General features: G+C 37.8%; 1 protein-coding gene across 3 annotated transcripts in view; it reads left to right on the top strand.

Annotated features, from left to right (window-relative positions):
* LOC119052685 (transmembrane protease serine 11A) overlaps nucleotides 1–18,699 on the top strand; it is a 46,160-nt gene extending 27,461 nt beyond the window's left edge. For 2 of the 3 annotated variants that reach the window (XM_053655010.1, XM_037150041.2), the window contains exons 6-9: nucleotides 5,540–5,711; nucleotides 10,992–11,251; nucleotides 14,467–14,609; nucleotides 16,361–18,699. In XM_053655010.1, coding sequence (XP_053510985.1) covers nucleotides 5,540–5,711; nucleotides 10,992–11,251; nucleotides 14,467–14,609; nucleotides 16,361–16,522 — 737 coding nt within the window. In that variant the 3' untranslated portion in view covers nucleotides 16,523–18,699. Of the gene's footprint in view, nucleotides 1–3,450; nucleotides 3,490–5,539; nucleotides 5,712–10,991; nucleotides 11,252–14,466; nucleotides 14,610–16,360 lie in introns of all 3 variants that reach the window. The other variant, XM_037150040.2, reaches the window with a different exon arrangement.
* The last annotated feature ends 635 nt before the right edge of the window (nucleotides 18,700–19,334 follow it).

Below are 19,334 nucleotides of genomic sequence, written 5' to 3'. Positions count from 1 at the left end.
AGAAAGCATTCCTACTTTACACAATGAGACATGAGATGCAGAGGACATGAGTCTAAGAAACATGCTACTGGTAGAAATCTGTGAAACAGTTCATGTTCATTCTGCTCAGTAGGTAATTTCATCTTGAAAATTAACATAGTTTTTGGCAATCTTCTACCAACTTAAGTTTTTTTTTCCTTTTTAAAGTTTTATATTATTATGTTACTACAGTTGTCCTGATTTCTCCTGTTGCCCCCCTACACACAGAACCCCTCACTCCCACAGGCAACCCCCACACCATTGTTCATGGCCATGGGTGATGCATATTAGGTCTTTGGCTACTCCATTTTCTATACTGTACTTTACATCCCTGTGGCTATTCTGTAACTACTTACTTGTACTCCTTAAATCCCCTCACCTCTTCACCCAGTCCCCCATATGGCAACCATCAATACTCTTTCTGTATCCATGACTCTGTTCTTTTTTGTACACTTAGTTTGTTTTTTAGATTCAATTATTAATAGACAGGTATGTATTGCTATTTTATTTTTCATAGTTTTGATCTTCTTTTTCTTAAGTAAGTCCCTTTAACATTTCATATAATAATGGTTTGGTGATTTTTAACTCCTTTAGTTTTTTTCTTGTCTAGAAAAGTCTTTATCAGCCCTTCAATTCAAAATGATAGCTTTGCTGGGTAGAGAGCAATCCTGGCTGTGGGTCCCTGTACTTCATGACTTTGAATATTTCTTGCCAATCCCTTCTAGCCTGCAAAGTTCCTTTTGAGAAATTAGCTAACAGTCTTATGGGAACTCTTTGGTAGGTAACCAGTTGCTTTTCTCTTGCTGTTTTAAGATTCTCTCTGTAGCTTTAACCTTTGGCATTTTAGTTATGATGTGTCTTAGAGTGGGCCTCTTTGCATCCATCTTGTTTATGACTCTCAGTGTTTCCTGGACTTGCATGTCTATTTCCTTTACCAAATTAAGGAAGTTTTCTTTCATTATTTTTTTCAAATAGATTTCCAATTTCTTGCTCTTTCTTTTCTCCTTCTGGCACCCCTTTGATGCAAATGTTAAAATGCCTGAAGTTGTCCCAGAGGCTGTTCACACTATCCTCATTTGGGGGGGTTCTTTTTTTGTTGTTCTGATAGGTTGTTTTTTGCTCCCTTATATTCCAAACCTTTGATCTGATTTTCAGCTTCATCCATTCTACTGTTGTTTCCCTGTAAATAATTCTTTATTTAATTAGTGTATCCTTCCTTTATGACTGGATCTTTTTTTATGCTGGTGAGGTCCTCACTAAGTTCCTTGAGCATCCTTATAACCAGTGTTTTGAACCCTGCATCTGATAGATTGCTAATCTCCATCTTGTTTAGTTTTTTTTTTTCTGGAATTTTTATTTGTTCTTTCATTTGAGCCACATTTCTTTGTCTCCTCATTTTGTCAGCCTCCCTTTGTTTGTTTCTATGTATCAGGTAGAACTGCTATGACTCCTGTCTTGGTAGCATAGCTTAATGTAGTTAGTGTCCTGTAGGATCCAATGGCACAGACTCCCATGTCACCCAAGCTGGGTAATCAAGTGAACCCTTTGTATGGGCTGAGTACACCCTCCTCTTGTAGTTGAGCTTTGATTGCTGTTGCAAGTCAATAGGAGGGATTTACCCAGCCACTCAGTTGCAAGGAATGGCTGTGACCACTGACCATAAACCTCCTGCCCTCTATGGAAGATAAGCTGTGCAGATGCAGGGTGATGGTTCTCCATTGTGGTCTGTAGCTGTCCACTGGGTGCGTAGGCCCTAGTGGTTCCCAGATTGTGCAGGTCGACATCAGATGCCATCCGTGTTCTTCCCAGGGCCACCCTGCCTGAGTTATAAAGCAAACTGAGGTGGCTGCCACTTATGCTGTGCTTAGAGATTCCCAGAGAAAGCCAAGTTGTGAATCTAGGCTGGCTGCTGCTAGTACCCGGGCTGTGCCCACTTCACAATATGTACCCATTGAGCTAGCTAGGGACTTATGAAGGCTGACTGCTGCTTGTTTTAGAGGATTTAGGAAATTGTGAAGCATGAGCCATTCATATGAAAAGTTGCTTCAGTGAACCCACAAGTTGGGTGGACCCACAAGTTGGGTGGGATGGAGTCTTAGGGGATCTCCAGGGTGAGTCAAACAGTGTTAGCCAAGTTCATGGATCCTGTGATATGGTACCAGGCTGCTGGCTCTGTCGGGGGAGGGTTCAGAAAACAGACAATGGCCTCTGCCTAACTTGCTGTCTGGGAGAAAGCTATCCCCAGCTCTTGCCTTGATGCCAGACACTTCAGTTCTTCCCTGTGTGCCACTGGTGCCTTTCAAGCTGCCTTTCTGATACTGGTGCTCAGAGGGAGTGAGTCTGAGTAAATATGGTATGTTGGTTCTTTAAGAGGAACTGCTTGAGACTCCAGAAGTTTCTTCTACTGGCTGAGTCCCAGATGGTTTTTGCAGCCAGAGTTATAGGAACTTATCTTTCTGGCACCCTGGGCAGGGTGGCCCGGTGTGGGGCTGGGACTCCTTATTCCTGAGATATCCCTCCTATATTTCTATCCACCACATGTGGATGTGGGACTACTTGTTCCACATCTCTGTCCCCTCTGCCAGTCTGGATGGATGTAGTTTCTTTAATTTCATAGTTGTCAGACTTTCATTCAACTTGATTTCTGACTATTTGGAGAGATGGTTGCTCTATAATTTATTTTTACTTTTGATTTGGTTGTGCAAGAAGGCAAACATGTTTACCTATACCACCCTCTTGACTGGAAGTCTCCCAACTTAAGTTTAAGTGTTCATATTTTCTTTATCAGATTCTTAACTTTGTTGGAAATTAACAGAATTTAATCTTAGTTTATATTCAATAATTGACCATTGCCAATATATTCAGCAGACGTTGGATAAGAAAACACAATAGTTCATTCTTCAGAAAAAAACATTTTGATAATTTAGGAATTGTGTTTTAAGCACAGTTTTTGTCAGAGTTTTTAAAGTTTTTAAAAAATTTCTAAATGCTTTCACCAAAAAAAAAGAACTCTTAAATAGAAGAGGTTAGATCAGACCTGTCCTGATTAAGTCTGGGTTTGAGCCTCAAAACCCCATCTACTTGTTCCCTCCTTCCTCACTTTCTCTGTCTTCTGAGGCAAAATCTAAAGAGGCTTTATCATGCATCATTGAAAAACCGCTGTTCAAAAACTATTTGTGAATTTTAATTATCCACTATTTGTGCTTTAATCACCCACAGCTTGAGGTATTAGACACCTAATTGGAGGTTGCTTATACGTCTCTACAAAAATTATACCCATATCCTATTGTATCAGATAGCCATTCTCCTGACTGATGAGTATGTTCAGCTGTCCAGAATCTATATATGGTCAATATTCTCTGATAATGCAGGTTATGAAGGCCAGTCAAGAGGATATCAAATTATTATTCTTTGTTCTATTTTGTTTTTCAGCAATGAGCTCATCAACAGGGAAGTTAACTGTCCAAGCATGTAAGTCTAGTTAGCTTATAAAAACAAGTTCAATTTTCTATATCAGAAAGGATAATATCTTCAAATATTACCTCACAATTTCCCATCCATGTCCAACTTTTCTTTGGGAGAGAATAAAATTGGACAATATAGAAATACCTTTTCCTTACTCTGAGACAGATCTTTTCTCATGTTCAAAAAAATAATTTAATATATGCATAACCCATATACACAGGCAATGGTGTGGTGATGGCCAGAGGGAAGGGGGTTGTAGAGGCAGGCAAACGGGGAAAATGATGAGGACATCTATAACAGTGTAAACAATAAAAATAAAGTAAGAAAGAAAAATACTTCATATGGTTGAAATTTTGGAACAATTTGAGTAAGTTACATATATTTCTGGTTTAGAATAAATAGATTTGCTTTTCTAAATTTTTAAAATGCTATTAAAATGTGCTTTCTTCTGAGAAATAAAATAATGAGAAAGTGATACGTGGGGAGATCGGTCCCTATCTGTGACTGACCTATAAAACTTGCTTACTATATCTCACCTTCATGGTGAACAGTAGCTCCACTTTCTTACTTTATATCACTGTGGTCAAAATTCTGAAAGATTTGATAAGAGTGATGATGAATATGAGCAAAGGTGTTTATGATTTCACCTGTGTATCTTATAAACACACCATACTATACATATTCATTCATTCGACAAACACCATTTTAACATCTACCAAATTCCAGAAAGTAAATGTCATTGGGGAATGACATGATCCTATTTCTAAAATTAAGAATTTGAAGGTAGGGAAAGACATAAATAAATCAGGAAATCTTAAAATATTATGATAAATGCTGTAACAGAGAATGTCCACACTGCTATGACAGTGAATCACACAGTCAGCTGACCTCATCTTGTCCAATCAGAAAGGGACTGGAGACAGCAAAGAGGAGATGCCATGTGTCAGATGACAAGTGGGGTGGCTGTCCTGGGCAGGGGAAGTAGTATGTAAAAATGTCTTCTGAAAAGAAAGTATATGGTCATTTCTCGTAATTGTTCCAGTGTGGCTGGCACATAGAATGGGGGTTGATGGTATCAGAGAAAAGCATGATGAATGGTGGCCAAAGACCAGAACCATGCTGTAGCATTTCAACTTTATTTGGTGAGCAGTGGGAAATCACTGGAGGGTTTCACTTGTATTGTAAAGATCACGCAGTTTTCAGTGTGGAGAACGGATTGGGGGAACAAGACTAGAGTCAGGGAGATAAACTGGAAAGCTATTGCTGTCTTTCAGATAAGACAAATGGTAGTGTAAACTTGAGTAATGGTAGAGTGATGGACATTTCTAAAATGACTGGCCACAGTTGAAGTGTAATCAATACTAGTAAAATAAAATTTTTGTTACCTAAGTAGTAGGATCAAGAGTTGAAACTACTATATTTTTCTTTGTTAACGCCATACTTTAAACAGGTTTAATTCATAGCAGAAACCCTAAAGAGCAAACCAATCTCTGATCTGGTGCACAGAATAGAATAGATATTCATTCCCACCAACAGTGAATACAGTGTTATACGGAGACATGAAACCCTTCATCCTGGAGAATGAGAGACTGATCATGATACATTCACTCATGCTCACTTTATGAATTAACGACTCAGAAAAACATACAGGAGAAGGAGTTCCAACAAATAGGCAGTTACTTGTCTAGTCAGTTCTGTTGTGAAAAGTTCATGTCAAAGTAACACTAATGAATCACCTAAAACTGGAAAACAATCATCTTATATGAGCTTCCAGGACATATAGATAATTGACACCACAAAGTCTTAGGATACACACTTTGTAGTGTGTCAACCATTTGTGGCTGTACATAGCTTCAGTAGGCAATATATAGCCACATCAATGAATGTAGGCAGAGAGCAAAACATCAGCATACTATTAAATACAGAGGATGGCTATTAATATTGAACACATTTAAATAACAATAGTTGCAAATATTGCATCATAATACTCTATTAAGTTCTTTGTATTAAAAATTATAGAGACATTTCTATAACTTAATGATCTCATCTCTTTCAGGTTGTGGTAAACGAGTTGTTCCATTAACTGTCAACAGGATAATGTCTGGAGACGTTGCGGCCAGAGCTGCCTGGCCGTGGCAAGCTTCCCTTCAGCGTGATAACGTCCATCAGTGTGGGGCCACTTTGATTAGTAATACATGGCTCATCACTGCAGCTCACTGCTTTAAGTAGTAAGTTACAGACCTTAACTAAGACCCCACTACTGCTAAAAAAAAAAAACTTCTGAGTTTTATTATGTTCTGACTAATAAGTAATACTTCCAAATATTACTGAGGTAAAACGAGAAACTCCTTTCAGGTTCTTTTCTAAAATAATGTTACACTTGCATACTTATTTGGAAAGTTGGAAGGGCAGGTGAAGTAGTCATTATCCTAGTGTTCACAGAGTTTTGAAGAAATTGTGTAAAGAAGCAAAAGTCATCCTAGCACAATTTACTATTAACATATATAATAAGTACTTTCTCAAACAATCCTCTCCACTTGATACCAGTGTCTGTTTCTGCCAATGACTTGGACCAAACTCATGCTGGTCACAAATAAGCAAATTAATTACAAAGTGATATTGAAATCTTGAATAGATGTTGGTAACTGTGATAATAGGGAAATGATCAAATGAAATTTTATTGCACTGATATGAAGAGCTGATGGACTTATAGTTCACAACCAAAATGAGAAAATTACCAAGATGATAAGAGCAGATACTTCAAAAAAGATCCCTCTGGCTAACTAAGGATTAAGACTCCCATGGGCCAATCAATGATACCTTCGTATAACCCAGTGTCCTGTGGACCATGGTGCTGCAAACGGCAAACTGGAAGGAAAGATAGCATTTCTGCTATCATACGATTGTTTCAGATGAGCAGTTAATAATTCTTTACACATTCTGAGCATAGTTACAATATGCATTCTCTAAATATAAGCTAAAATATTTTTCATAATTTTAGTTTTACTTTTCAAAAATAACCAGTCACTTTTTTATTACTGTTATATTTTAAATTTTGGATTTCTTTCTAAGTAGGTTCACTTTATGACCTTTCTCCAGTACCAAATATTATGGAGGTAACAGGGGTTCCTGGTCTTCCTGTAAAGCAGGTGGCAGGAGGACTTAGGGAGCAAAATATCGATTGTCCCAGACAGCAGGAGAGCTGTGCCTGATCTCTGTGGTCTTGGATAAGTTATTAAATCATAGTGTATTAAAAATAGATGGACTCGTGTTCCTCTGGAGGCCCAAAACCCTGACTTTTGATACTATAGTAAATTCTGCTTTCCTGTGAGTCTAAATCTTTTTAGAGACTTGGATCCTTGAACTTCAAAGGACATGAGAACTCAATAGGCCAATATGTTAGAAAGCACAGAAATCCTTTATGCAGGTACATAGTTTAGGACTGAATACCTCAAAGTTATGGATTGCATACTGCTCCAAAGTTAGCCAGTTTTGTGGTAGATGGTCCTGCTTTTGCAAAGGTCTTTATAACACCAACAACCAAATCTGTACTCTAATAACTTCTATTCACTGATATTTGTTCTTTCATCCATAGAGCAGGAATAGAACAGCTATTTCTGCATTTCTATTTTTTAGGCCAAACATTATAAAATTAGTGGGAATATCTAAAGCATATGTGAAAATAAACATCACTACTTTATCTCGTAGTATCAACTTGCCCATGTCCTACCATCCTGTTTCTTTTCTGAATGTTTGTTAGTGTCCCTTAAAACATGCTTCCAAGAACTAAACTTACTTCTCAAGATAGGTAATATAATAACAAAGTAAAGAGGCTTCTAGAGAAATTAAATAAGTTGAATGTAAGGGTAATAGGTAGCTCAGTAACTAAACAATTCTTATCAAATGATGATGGTTAAGAATTGCTGTAGAAAGACTGATGATATTTTTTATGGCTCATCAAAGACCTCAACCCTGCGGCCTATCCAAAACAATATATTTGGTAGGCTTGGCAGGTGATGTGGAAGCAATCCCCAACAAAGTAGCTGATCACATGCATGAGAAAGGAAAAACAAATGTGTGGGTTTGAAAAAAGGAATTTCAAAGAACTTTATGTTAGAGTAATAAGCAAGAATTAAATGATCAAATTTAGTAGGTATATATGTAAGGCTCTAACTTGGATTGTAAAAATCCAAGTACATCAGTACAGAAAGCAGATACATGCTTTAATGTGTAAAAATTGCTTAGGAATTTTTGTTGGAAGATAGACTGCTATGAGTAGGTTGTTCACAAAACTATATTGTGATTTAGGTTACATTAAAATAAGTGTAGAACCTAGAATAAATGAGATGTCAGACTCTTTGTTGGTCAGATCCTGCCTAGAATGGCAAAGTCTGTCCTGGACAATATACCTAATGAGAACTTGACAAAGTGAAGTACTCTTAGCGTAGTGGAGAGTACTGGGTGGTAAAGAAAGTTGCTGGGATAGCCATACAGCCTTGACACTCAAAGCATACTTCACAGACATGCAGCACTGACATAACTAGGAAATTAGTTAAAAATGTAAGATTATGCTCAGTGAAATAAACCAGTCAGAAAAAGACAAATACCATGTGATTCCACATATATGTGGAATTTAATGAAAATAAATTGATGAACAAAATAGAAACGGAGGCATGGGTAAATGCAATAGACTGACAGCTGTCAGAAACGAGGGATGTTGGAGGACTGGATGAAATGTGAAGGGATTAAGCAAATAAATATGTCACATACACACACATATAGATACATGCAACAGTGTGGTGGTAGCCAGAGGGAGACGGGGGTGGTGGGGTGTGGGCTAGGTGGAGGTGGGCAAAGGTAGGTGATGGGGATGGAAAGAGACTTTGCTTTGGGCAATGGGCACATAATGCAGTGTGCAGATGATGACTTATTGAATTGTGCAGTTGAAACCTGTATAATTTTGTGAACCAATATCACCCCAATAAATTCAGTTTAAAAATGCAGGAATCTCAAGCCCTATCTCCAGCCTACAGAATCAGGAGCTGCATTTTAGTAGGCTTCCCATGTTATTTGTTTATATGTTAAAGCTTGAGAAACTGTTCTAGAAGACCATTTTATCCCGAGAAAGCTTTGGCAGAGATGATACATTATTATATTCATGTATCTGAGATATTTTCTTGTGGAAAAGAATTAGATAATCAAGTAAGAACTTGCCAATAGTCACAGACGCTCAAAGACGGAAGAGATTCCAAGGTAAATAAAGGGATCCTAAGGCAAAAGTGCCCCAACTGCAGAAGGGCTCAAGCACAATCACCTCTTGAGAGTGTTCTCCTAAACACTGTTATTTCCGTAAGCCCCAGTGTGCTGCAAACATCTGATTCTTGCACCCACTTCACTTGGCAAACCTTGCTTAGTAAGCCCCTTTTCGCTGAGGGAAATAAGGAAAGTTAAGTGATCTGCCCAAAGCCACAATGTTAGGAGCCTGTAGACTTGGATACAGAATCTGTCTTCCTCATTGCAAGCCCCATCTCTCAGACACTGGCTCTGTGAGAAAACTCAATGACTTGGTGTGGTCTTTTCTACTCAGATGATTTGATATTATTGTAGTATAATATTGAGTTAATCCTTTAAGGAACCTCATTATATGAGCTTTTATAATGAGGTTTTTAAAAAACTTCATTATATACAGCTTTTTTAAAGCTGTAATCAACAAAATCCCCATATCCTTTTTATAGGGGTGGTTTTCAAACCAAGTGTCACGACTTTGAATTTCTTATAATTTATTTGGGGACCTAAATTACTATTTTTGCATTTATCACCAGTAAATTGCATTTTATTGATTTGGGGCCAGATTTAAACATTTTTAAGTTTATTCATAATCTTCACTTAGCATCTCTCATGTCAGCTATTTTTTTCTGGTTTGTAATCTACATATGTGGTGAACACAACCTGTATTAAATAATGTAAAGCCATTGTTGGAAAGTGTTAGAATGATCACTCCCATTTGAGTAAATACAATACTGCTCTTTTCTGTTTCAAGTTCAAAATATCTAATTTATGTGTGGTTCATCTAGGCACGATTAAGTTGAGAGGAAAGATTTGCACCAATAAATCTTGAAAAAGACTGATTTACAAATTAAGATGTCAATATATTTATGCTACTTAAACAATTGTGTATAAGTAAATTTTTATTTAGCTTTACTTATTAGTATATTTGTACATCAAAATTATGCATAAAAATAAAACTTCAAATTGCTTCAAAAATAAAAATAATAATCCCATCAGCTGTCCTTTTGGACTTAGGCTCTACTGATATGCTTATAATAAATGCTTCTTTCTATGACACTACTTATTAAGAAATAATTAGGTTGAAAAACAAGTCTCTATATGGCCAGTATTGGTCTCTTTGCTTATCCCTTGTGGATAATGTTCAATAATTAATTAATTAAGGAACATTTATTTTATAATTAATAAATAGATTTGGATGAGGGGCCATGTCCTCCCATAAGGAGAACAGAAAGAGAAATAGACATGTGATTCTAGGCAACTAGCGTAGCCCATCTAGGCCTTATTTTCCTTACTAGATGATCCTTCATTACTAAGTGACCTTTCCAATTCCTATATGTACCATTATCCACCAGCTGCTGAAGCTCACAAGCTAAAATCACACACAATCAACCATCTCTCATTTAACCTTTTACCTCATCCACTCTTACCCTCCAACAATCTATTCTCCAGAAAGAACCAATATTATTTTTAAAAAATATAAATGAGACTAAAGTAATGTTATCTTAAAATCATCCATTGAATTCCTGTGTCACTTGAATAAAGGCCAGGCACTTTGTTCATGACCTGTAAGACACTCTATAACCTGGTTCCCACCCGCCTCTCCAACCTCGCCCCCCACCATTCTTCCTTTGCACCCTGACCTGCAGCACATCTGGTGGAAAGCGGGAAGCTTGTCTGGAAACTTGTCTCCCCATCTTCTCACAGCTGACTCCTCATCAACCATGTATTAGCCTAATTGTCATGTTTTAACAGAACCTTCCTTAACTACCCCCTGGTACTCTATTCCATTGATCTATTTTATTTTACTCATAGTCCTTATCACTGTTTGGTTATTTATTGATTTGTTGATTTCATTCTTTTCTTTCACAAGAAAGTGATACTTTCCACTCAGAAAACTTTTCTTTCTTGGTCACCATTTTATGTTCAGCAGTTGGAATAGTGCTCAGCACATAGATGTTCAATAAATATTTGATGAAGAGATAAATGAATGATATTTTATGTGCTTTACAGTTCTAAAATTTAATAATTCTGCATTAGCTTCAGCTCTAAGATGCTGTTTGTATATGTTTTATCTTTTAAAATAATAGCAGTGGGCTATATTTAAATCATCAAAGAAAGCTATTATTACAGTCAAATATTTTCAGTATAGCATTTTTTGTTAGCCTGCATGCAATTATTTTTGTGCAGTTTACAGTCTGTTAATTTCTCATCTTTTTCAGTAAAGCAAATCCACGCCAATGGACTGTTAGCTTTGGAACAACAATCAATCCTCCATTGATGAAAAGAAATGTCAGAAGAATTATTGTCCATGAGAGGTATCACTCCCCAGCAAGAGAGTATGACATTGCTGTTGTGCAGTTCTCCCCCAGAGTTGCCTTTAGTGATGACGTCCGCCGGGTCTGTTTGCCAGAAGCCTCTGCAAGCTTCCGACCAAATTCAACTGTCTATATCACAGGATTTGGAGCGCTTTACTACGGTGGTGAGTATCTCAAAAAAGGATCAGAGAGTAGTACTAAGCCTTGTTTAGAGCAGTGTGATTTAATTTCTCCATCAATATTATCCTGCCAGCCATTCCCACACAAGTTGGTTGGATTAGTTAGGGCTCCTGTCTTGCAAGTGACAGAAACACAAAATCAGATTAGCTAAAGCAAAGAATAATGATAAAATGGCAAATGTTGCTCTTGTAATTTGGGAATCAAGAAATGAGTTTAGTCTGGCTTCGATACAGCAGGCTTCTGGACTCATGATGTCATTGGGATCTCCATTTCTCTGTCACTGCACTCCCTGGCTCTGTTTTCCTTTTCCTATGGAGGGATTCTAGTTCCCAGGTGGCCGTCAACAGCCCAGGGTTCACACCGTTTTCACCTACAAGATCCTGAGGGAAGAACACATCTCTCCCTTCACCAGAATCTAAGTCACTCCCTGAAAGATCTCTTTTGGCCCGGTTTGTGTTCAGGGATACTCTTATTGGCTGGCTAACTCAGATACTCAGCCTATGCCTATACCAAGAAAGGTAGGTCTGTGATTGGCAGCCTGGTCAAAATCACATGGAATGGGGGGGGGGGCAACTGTAAAAGGATGAGCTTTCAAAGTTATTAAAAAATGTTCCTTCAGTTACACCAAACTCTATTTCAATGTGCTGTTCTCTATGCAATGCCAGATACACATAGGCTATGTTATAATCCTCATGTCCACCTTCACTCCAACACTCCCTCACACTGAGCCTCATCTCTGGGAGCCTTCTTTATCCTTTCCATCTCCTCCTCTCAGTTTTCCATCACAGACTTTCACTTTCCTCAGTGACCTTACAAAGTTTTTCTTTGCTGAGCTACAATCTCCATGTGCAGCAAAATCTGCTTCAGAAGAGGCTAATTTCAGAGTGATCAGAAATAAGAATATTGTGTAGAAATAAATCATCTCTGATAACAGAGCTTCTATTACCCTCTCTAAGATGATTTAACTTGACAATGCCAACTAATCTCCTAAGAATAAAAATGATTTTATTTTTAAATGTTTTTGGGCGTATTTAGTCATACATACTCTAGATTCTGAAATCTGGTCCAGGCATATACACATACAATAGCAAGAGTGTTTCTTTAACTCTGAGCTTGAGAAGAAAAGGTTTTCTGAGAATGACAAAATTCATTCACAGACCTCTACACAATTTATATATGATAAATTCTAAAGAATAAGCCCTTACTTCTCAGTCTCTATTAAGAACTAGGAATACATTTCACTAATGTGGCCAAGAATAGATGCCCCATGTGCTTTCATTCCATATAATACAAGCTGAGAAGTGTGTTGCTTTCTTTAAGGTCATATTACCAACCACAGAAATTATTATCCATAGTTTTGTAACAGTCCCAGGGGCAACTGAGTAGAACTGTAGGCCTGACACCCTATATCTGCACTCTACCCGATAGGTTTTACCCTAAGACAGGGTCTGCAGGCTCTGCTTCTCTGGTGATGATGGGAGGGACATCCTGGATTCCCACTGGCTGGTGGGATGAAATGTTTCTGGCCTGGAGTTTGAGGCGAGCACAGAACTATACCTGGCGTAGTACTTTTTAAGTAGCAATGAAATTTAACTGACATGTGTAAGATTCTATAGTAAACAACAGAAGACCCACTTTTTCAAGCACCTATGGACTTTGACCAAGATAGACCATATTTAGGTCCATAAAACAACCCTCCACAAATTTTAAAAAAATTAAAATTATACATAGTATGCTCTCTGATCATAATGGATTCAAACCAGAATCTAGTAACAGAAAGATAACAGGAAAAGTCTCCAAATGCTTAGGAATTAAACAACACGCTTCTAAATAATTCATAATGCAGACAGGAAGTCATGAAGAAAAACTTAAGTATACATAAAACTGGACTAAAATGAAAAACAACATATCGATATATGCAGAATGCAGCTAAAACAGTGCAGAGAAGGAAATTTACAGCAAATGTGTAAAGTAGAACAGCTGAAAGTTCTCAAATCAATAATCTAAATTCCTACTTCAAGTTACTAGAAAAGAGCAACAAAATAAACCTAAAACAAGGAGAAGGAAGAAAATAAGAAGAATTAGAATAAAAACAAAAGCAAGAAAATAATTTTAAAAATTAATGAAATAAAAAGCTAACTCTTTTCAAAATATCTACATTTGGTGAGAAATGTTATTCAGTACCCCCACAATAGTTGAGAAATAGTTCAGGGAGTTCCAGGATTTATTTAAGGTATTGACTGGGGTTGAGGTCTCATCTGCAGCTCTGGGTTCTCTTACAATCTTACTGGTTGTTGGAGTTCAGTTTCTTGCAGCTGGAGAACTTGTGGCAGCTTGCTTCTTCAATGTCATTAGAAAAAAGTCTTTAAACTTAGAAAAGGCCTAAGCCCTTTTTAAAAGGGTTCACCTGATTAGGTCAGGCCCACAGTGGATATTCCCCTTTTTGAAGAACTCACATCAAATGGAATTTATCTTAATGACATCTAAAAAATTCTATCATGTATTTCTAAGAACATAATAATAAGAATGACATCCATTATATTCCAAGTCAGGGGAGGAAGATCACAAAGGAACCGTGGGTATCATCACTGAATCCTGTCTATTACAGTGTCAGTTTCCCAACTATGACGAGGTTCGATGTAAAGCATTTGTGAACACTTGTGATAGTCCTTGTCTGTACCACAGACAATTGTCTTCCTGCCATAATATTGGTTTCTACAAACCCTAGTCTATAATCTGGAGCCCCAAACTTACAATACATAAAACATGAAATTGTTGCCTTTAAGTGTTATTTTATGTGTGAAAGTTCTTCATAAAATGTAAAGAATAAAATAAATATACATAGTAGTACGGTTATTTTTATCAAGCCAAGGGAGAAAACTGTGAAGACCTACAAATACAAATTGTATGTTTTTAATAATGAATGCCTTCCTAAATATATAAATTAATCATTTTTTAACATAAAGATACAAAGAATTTCCAGCAAAAGAAACAAAACAGTTATAGGTATTTATAAAAATGTGATGAGAATAAAAATTATTTAAATGTGCCAGATTTTAAACAAAATATTTCCTCTAGAAACTGCTTACAGCCTCATGCTGTGTTGACAAATTTTGTATAGGAAAGATTCTAAGAGTCTGCACACTTCATTCTAGTGAGGGGTGCTGATCGTAAATGCTAAAATTACTTTGTTGTTAAGGGGAATCTCAAAATGATCTCCGAGAAGCCAGAGTCAAGATCATAAGCGATGATGTATGCAAGCAACCACAAGTATACGGCAACGACATAAAGTTTGGGATGTTTTGTGCTGGATATCTGGAAGGCATTTATGATGCCTGCAGGGTAAGTGGGGCGAGATTACTTTTAATAGCATTGACTCAAAAATTTTTTATCTGGCTTAATGAATATTCTATGTTCTTCATACTAGTATAAAATACAGACATCTTGTGAGTTCAAAAGTTTCTAAATGCAAATTTCACAACATACATATTTTTAATGTTTTGTTAAACAAAATGAAATGAGCAGAGTTTCATTGATGCTATCAAACAAACTAACCATAAATTAAATTTTCTTAATACCAGAAATTCAAAGATTCATAAAACTTTATTTTATTAAAGGGCTCACATTTGGAAAGGAAACAATCATGAACAATGAACTATGACATCATGTCATAAATGACATAATGAAGAGAAAATATTTCCAGCTTGAAGGGCACATGTCATAGCAAGTTATCAGAGGGATCTCATTTAATTGAGGCCTGAAGGATAAATAGTACTTGCCCAGTTATAGAATAAGAAAAGAACATTATAGAAAAGAGAAAGAGCAGAGCCACAATTACGAAGGTGTGAAATTACAATTCATATTTGAGGGAGCCCCAGGTAATCTGAGGGGTCTCAGCCTAAGGAGTGGGGTGAAGTTGCAAACACTAATAAGGTGGATTAGGCCAGGTTGTGACTCTGGAGCCCCGCCATGTCCTCCTCTGCCATCCAGTATCTGTCCTGCATGTATATGTTCTAATGAGGCATAAAAGTGTGTTTCTTCTTAGAGGTACTTGCCTTATAATGTGAGATCCTTGAAAACACCAAGGAGGTGATTCTACCTGGGGAAATTATTTGAATGGTATTGATATCAGGTGGCACAAGCCCTTCCCGAGTCCCACAGATTACACGGGCAACCTCTGTCAGGAAAAGGTATGCCACCTACATCTATATGTAGCATATAGATATGTAGCACATAGTCTGGTCAAGAGCAAGATCTAACACATATCTAGCCTCAGTTGTTAAAAACATGGAGGACGGCAGCTAGGATTCAGAAAATCCCGAGAGAGGTGTATGCCTGACAGACAGGGGCAGGCAGTGCCAGGAGTTTAGAAGCAGGCAGGATGCAGAAATCTGGGCAAGTGGTGAGGTTAGTGATAAGTCTCAGGAAGGACTGGTGGTCACAAAGAGACTTTCCTGAACTGGAGAGCAGAGGTAAGATTCCTAACCCATGACTATTCAAGTGAGTAATAAGACAAAGCTGGAGTCATAGAAAAAATTGGAAAGTTATTGAGGAAGGAACTCAGGCACAGGGGCCCAAGACAAGAATACACTGATTGCAACTGGGTGCATGGTGTGCGGCTTAGTCTGTCTGAGAACGGAGAAGTCCAAGCACCCTGCTTAGAGTCAGAAGAAAAATGACATCCCCTTGACTTTCTGTTCTACATACTTAAAATTTGCTAAGAGTAGACCTGAAACATCTTACCCTCCTCCCTGCCAAGGTAACTATGTGAGGGATGGATGTGTTAACCTCATGGTGCTAGTCATTTCACAAAGTACAGTATGTCAAATTGTCATGCTATTCACTTTAAATATATATAATTTTATCTGTCAATTCTGTATCTATAAAGCTGAAAAATAAAATGTGAAAATTGAAATTTCATAGGCTTTTAAAGACTTTTATAACTTTTAAAATCCGTGTTTCAATTAATTATCCTATAATTGGTAATATATACATATGTTTAATAATAAAATACATAGTTCATCAGACAATCTTACATGATAAGTCTTATGTTTAGCTAATTTTCTTTCTCTTCTTTCTTTTTTTCTTTTCAGGGTGATTCTGGGGGACCTTTGGTCATAAAGGATCTTAAAGATACCTGGTATCTCATTGGAATTGTGAGCTGGGGAGATAACTGTGGCCAAAGGAACAAACCCGGTGTCTACACAATGGTGGCATATTACCGACACTGGATTGCTTCAAAAACAGGCCTATAAGTCAATGTGCGAGTTAGACACGCAGAGCCGTGCGCAGGCCATGCCTGTGTGAGAGTCCACATACTCAGGAGATGTAGTTTAATGGAACGAGATTAATGACTGGATCTAGAAACACAAGATACATGACATGATGTATTTTAGAGTCCCTTTAATCAACTAATAACCCATAGCTACCCATAGTCAGTTCATAAAGGATTTAAATTTGTAAAGTAGTGGGTCAGTTAGCCTGATTTGAAAAACACAGCAGATACTGAGCTCTTTAAATCATGCAAGTGGGAGTATAAAAGAGGAGCAATGCAATGTTTTATGGATAATCCATGAGATTTGTCCAGGGTGTCACCTTAGGTGAGTAACATTTTAAACTCTCAAAAGTTCAGAAAATCTTTATACAGGGGTGGACAAAAGTGGATTTACAGTTATGAGTACAGGAAACACAGAGTTTATTATTTATTAATTATTATATTATCTTACATACAAATAACTGTAAACCTACTTTTGCCCACCCCTATATAATCTCCAGAGCTCACAAATACTTTTTTCTCATTATTCCAAAGAGGTTTTCCACTATAAGAAAATAAATTTTTTACTTATAGTGTCATTGGAGGGTCTTTATAAAAGAAAGTTATATATGGGGGAAAAAGGTATTGTGATAAATTAAGCCAGAGAGCTTCTAAACTTTTCTTTCAGTTCTAACCTCCCTTATTTTTGGTGGCTTTTTAAAAAGATACACACACACAAATATTCCCACCCTACAGATACACTCAGAAAAAAGCCTGAGTAATGAATGATGGTATAAATTAACTAACTAGTCAAAAATGTATTTTTGTTGCAAATAATTTTGGAGAAGGTGATAGTAACTTCATGGGCAGTCCCTAAACAGAGGCCAAAATTTTGACATTTTATAGATGCATTTACATGTATGGACCAACGGGAGGTGACTTGGTACACTACTAAAGGTTAAATGCCTAGAGAAAAAAAGAAAGAGAGAGAATTTGCCAATACATTGAAGAATCAGAGAACGTTGTCCTTCTAGATAAAAAAAGTTTCCTTGTATTGCTGCAGCTAATTACTCCCTAAAGCTTGTGGCAATAGGCTACTGCAACCATGAAATCCTAGTTAAAAAATGTTAAATAGGGACTTCCGCCAAGATGGAGGCGTAGGTGGAAGCACTACACCTTATCGCACAACCAAGTTTAAAAACAATAAAGTTTTAGCAACAAAAACGCAGCCAAACTACAGAAAACTGAACTACATAGAAGTCTGACAACAATGAACCCTTCAGCCAAACCAGTAAGGGGGCAGAGCCAGCAGCAGAGTGGGGTTGGGCAGGAAAGATCCACCAGACCAACCTGGGAGTAAGACCCAGGTGTGTCAGCAGCTGTGGGCGGATCCCAGGTGTGGAGAAGTGGGTGGACCCACTGAGGGCTCATCTCAGTCACACATTCGCAAGCAGATAAACCGGTGAAGGAGCGAGCACTGAGACGAACCAGGCAGGCTTCAGCGGCAGGAAGTGGCAGAGGGAACTGCCATTGTCCCTCTCTGACCCCGCCCCCACACACAGCATCACAAACCAGCAACCTGGGTGGCCCCGCCCTGGTGAACATCTAAGGCTCCTCTCCTCATACTTAACAGACATGAACAGACCAAAAATGACTCAAGAAGATCTCAAAGCCCCAAAGCTCATAACTCTAAGCAATGAAGAAATAGCAAAACTTTCAGATGCACAGTTCAAAACACTGGTGATCAGGATGCTCACAAAACTGGTTGATTTTAGTTACAAATCAGAGGAACATATGAAGGCTAGACTCATTGAAATGAAGGGAAATACACAGGAAACCAATAGTGATGGAAAGGAAACTGGAACTCAAATCAAAGGAGTGGACCAGAAGAAAGCAAATAATGGCCAAACAGGAAAGGGTGAAGAAATAAGAATTCAAAAAAATGAGGAGAGGCTTAGGAACCTCCAGGACATCTTTAAACACTCCAACATCCTAATTATAGGAGTACCAGAAGGGGAAGAGGAATAGCCATGGGTGGAAAACTTATTTGAACAAATAATAAAGGAGAATTTCCCCAATCTGGCAAAGGAAATAGACTTCCAGGAAATCCATGAAGCTCAGAGAGTCCCAAAGAAGTTGGACCCAAGAAGAAACACACCAAGGCACATCATCATTACATTAGCCAAGATTAAAATGAAGGAGAGAATTCTAGAAGCAGCAAGAAATAAGGGGACAGTCACCTACAAAGGAGTTCCCATCAGACTGTCAGCGGATTTCTCAAAAGAGCCCTTACAGGCAAGAAGGGGCTGGAAAGAAGTATTCCAAGTCATGAAATCCAAAGACCTACATCCAAGATTGCTCCATCCAGCAAAGCTTTCATTTAGAATGGAAGGGCAGATAAAGTGCTTCTCAGATAAGATCAAATTCAAGGAGTTCATCATCACCAAGCCCTTATTATAAGAAATGTTAAAGGGACTTACCTAAGAAAAAGAAGATAAAAAAGATGAACAGTGAAAGGACAGCAAACTCACAGTTATTAAGAACCACACCTAAAACAAAAGCAAGCTAAAAGAACAGCTAGATCAGGAGCAGAACCATAGAAATGAAGACCACATGGAGGGTTAGCAACAGGGGAGTGGGAAGAGGAGAAGGGGGGAGAAGGTACAGAAAATAAGTAGCATAGACGGTAGGTAGAAAATAGATAGGGGGGAGGGTAAGAATAGTAGGGGAAATACAGAATCTAAAGAACTTGAGACATGTGGCCATAAACTAAAGGGGGGGAATGGTGGGGCAGGGGGTGTGCAGGGTGGAGG

The sequence above is a fragment of the Artibeus jamaicensis genome, unplaced genomic scaffold (assembly GCF_021234435.1).
Source record: "Artibeus jamaicensis isolate MK-2021 breed Jamaican fruit bat unplaced genomic scaffold, CSHL_Jam_final contig_908, whole genome shotgun sequence".
NCBI lineage: Eukaryota > Metazoa > Chordata > Mammalia > Chiroptera > Phyllostomidae > Artibeus > Artibeus jamaicensis.
This window is presented reverse-complemented; position numbering and strand designations above follow the sequence as displayed.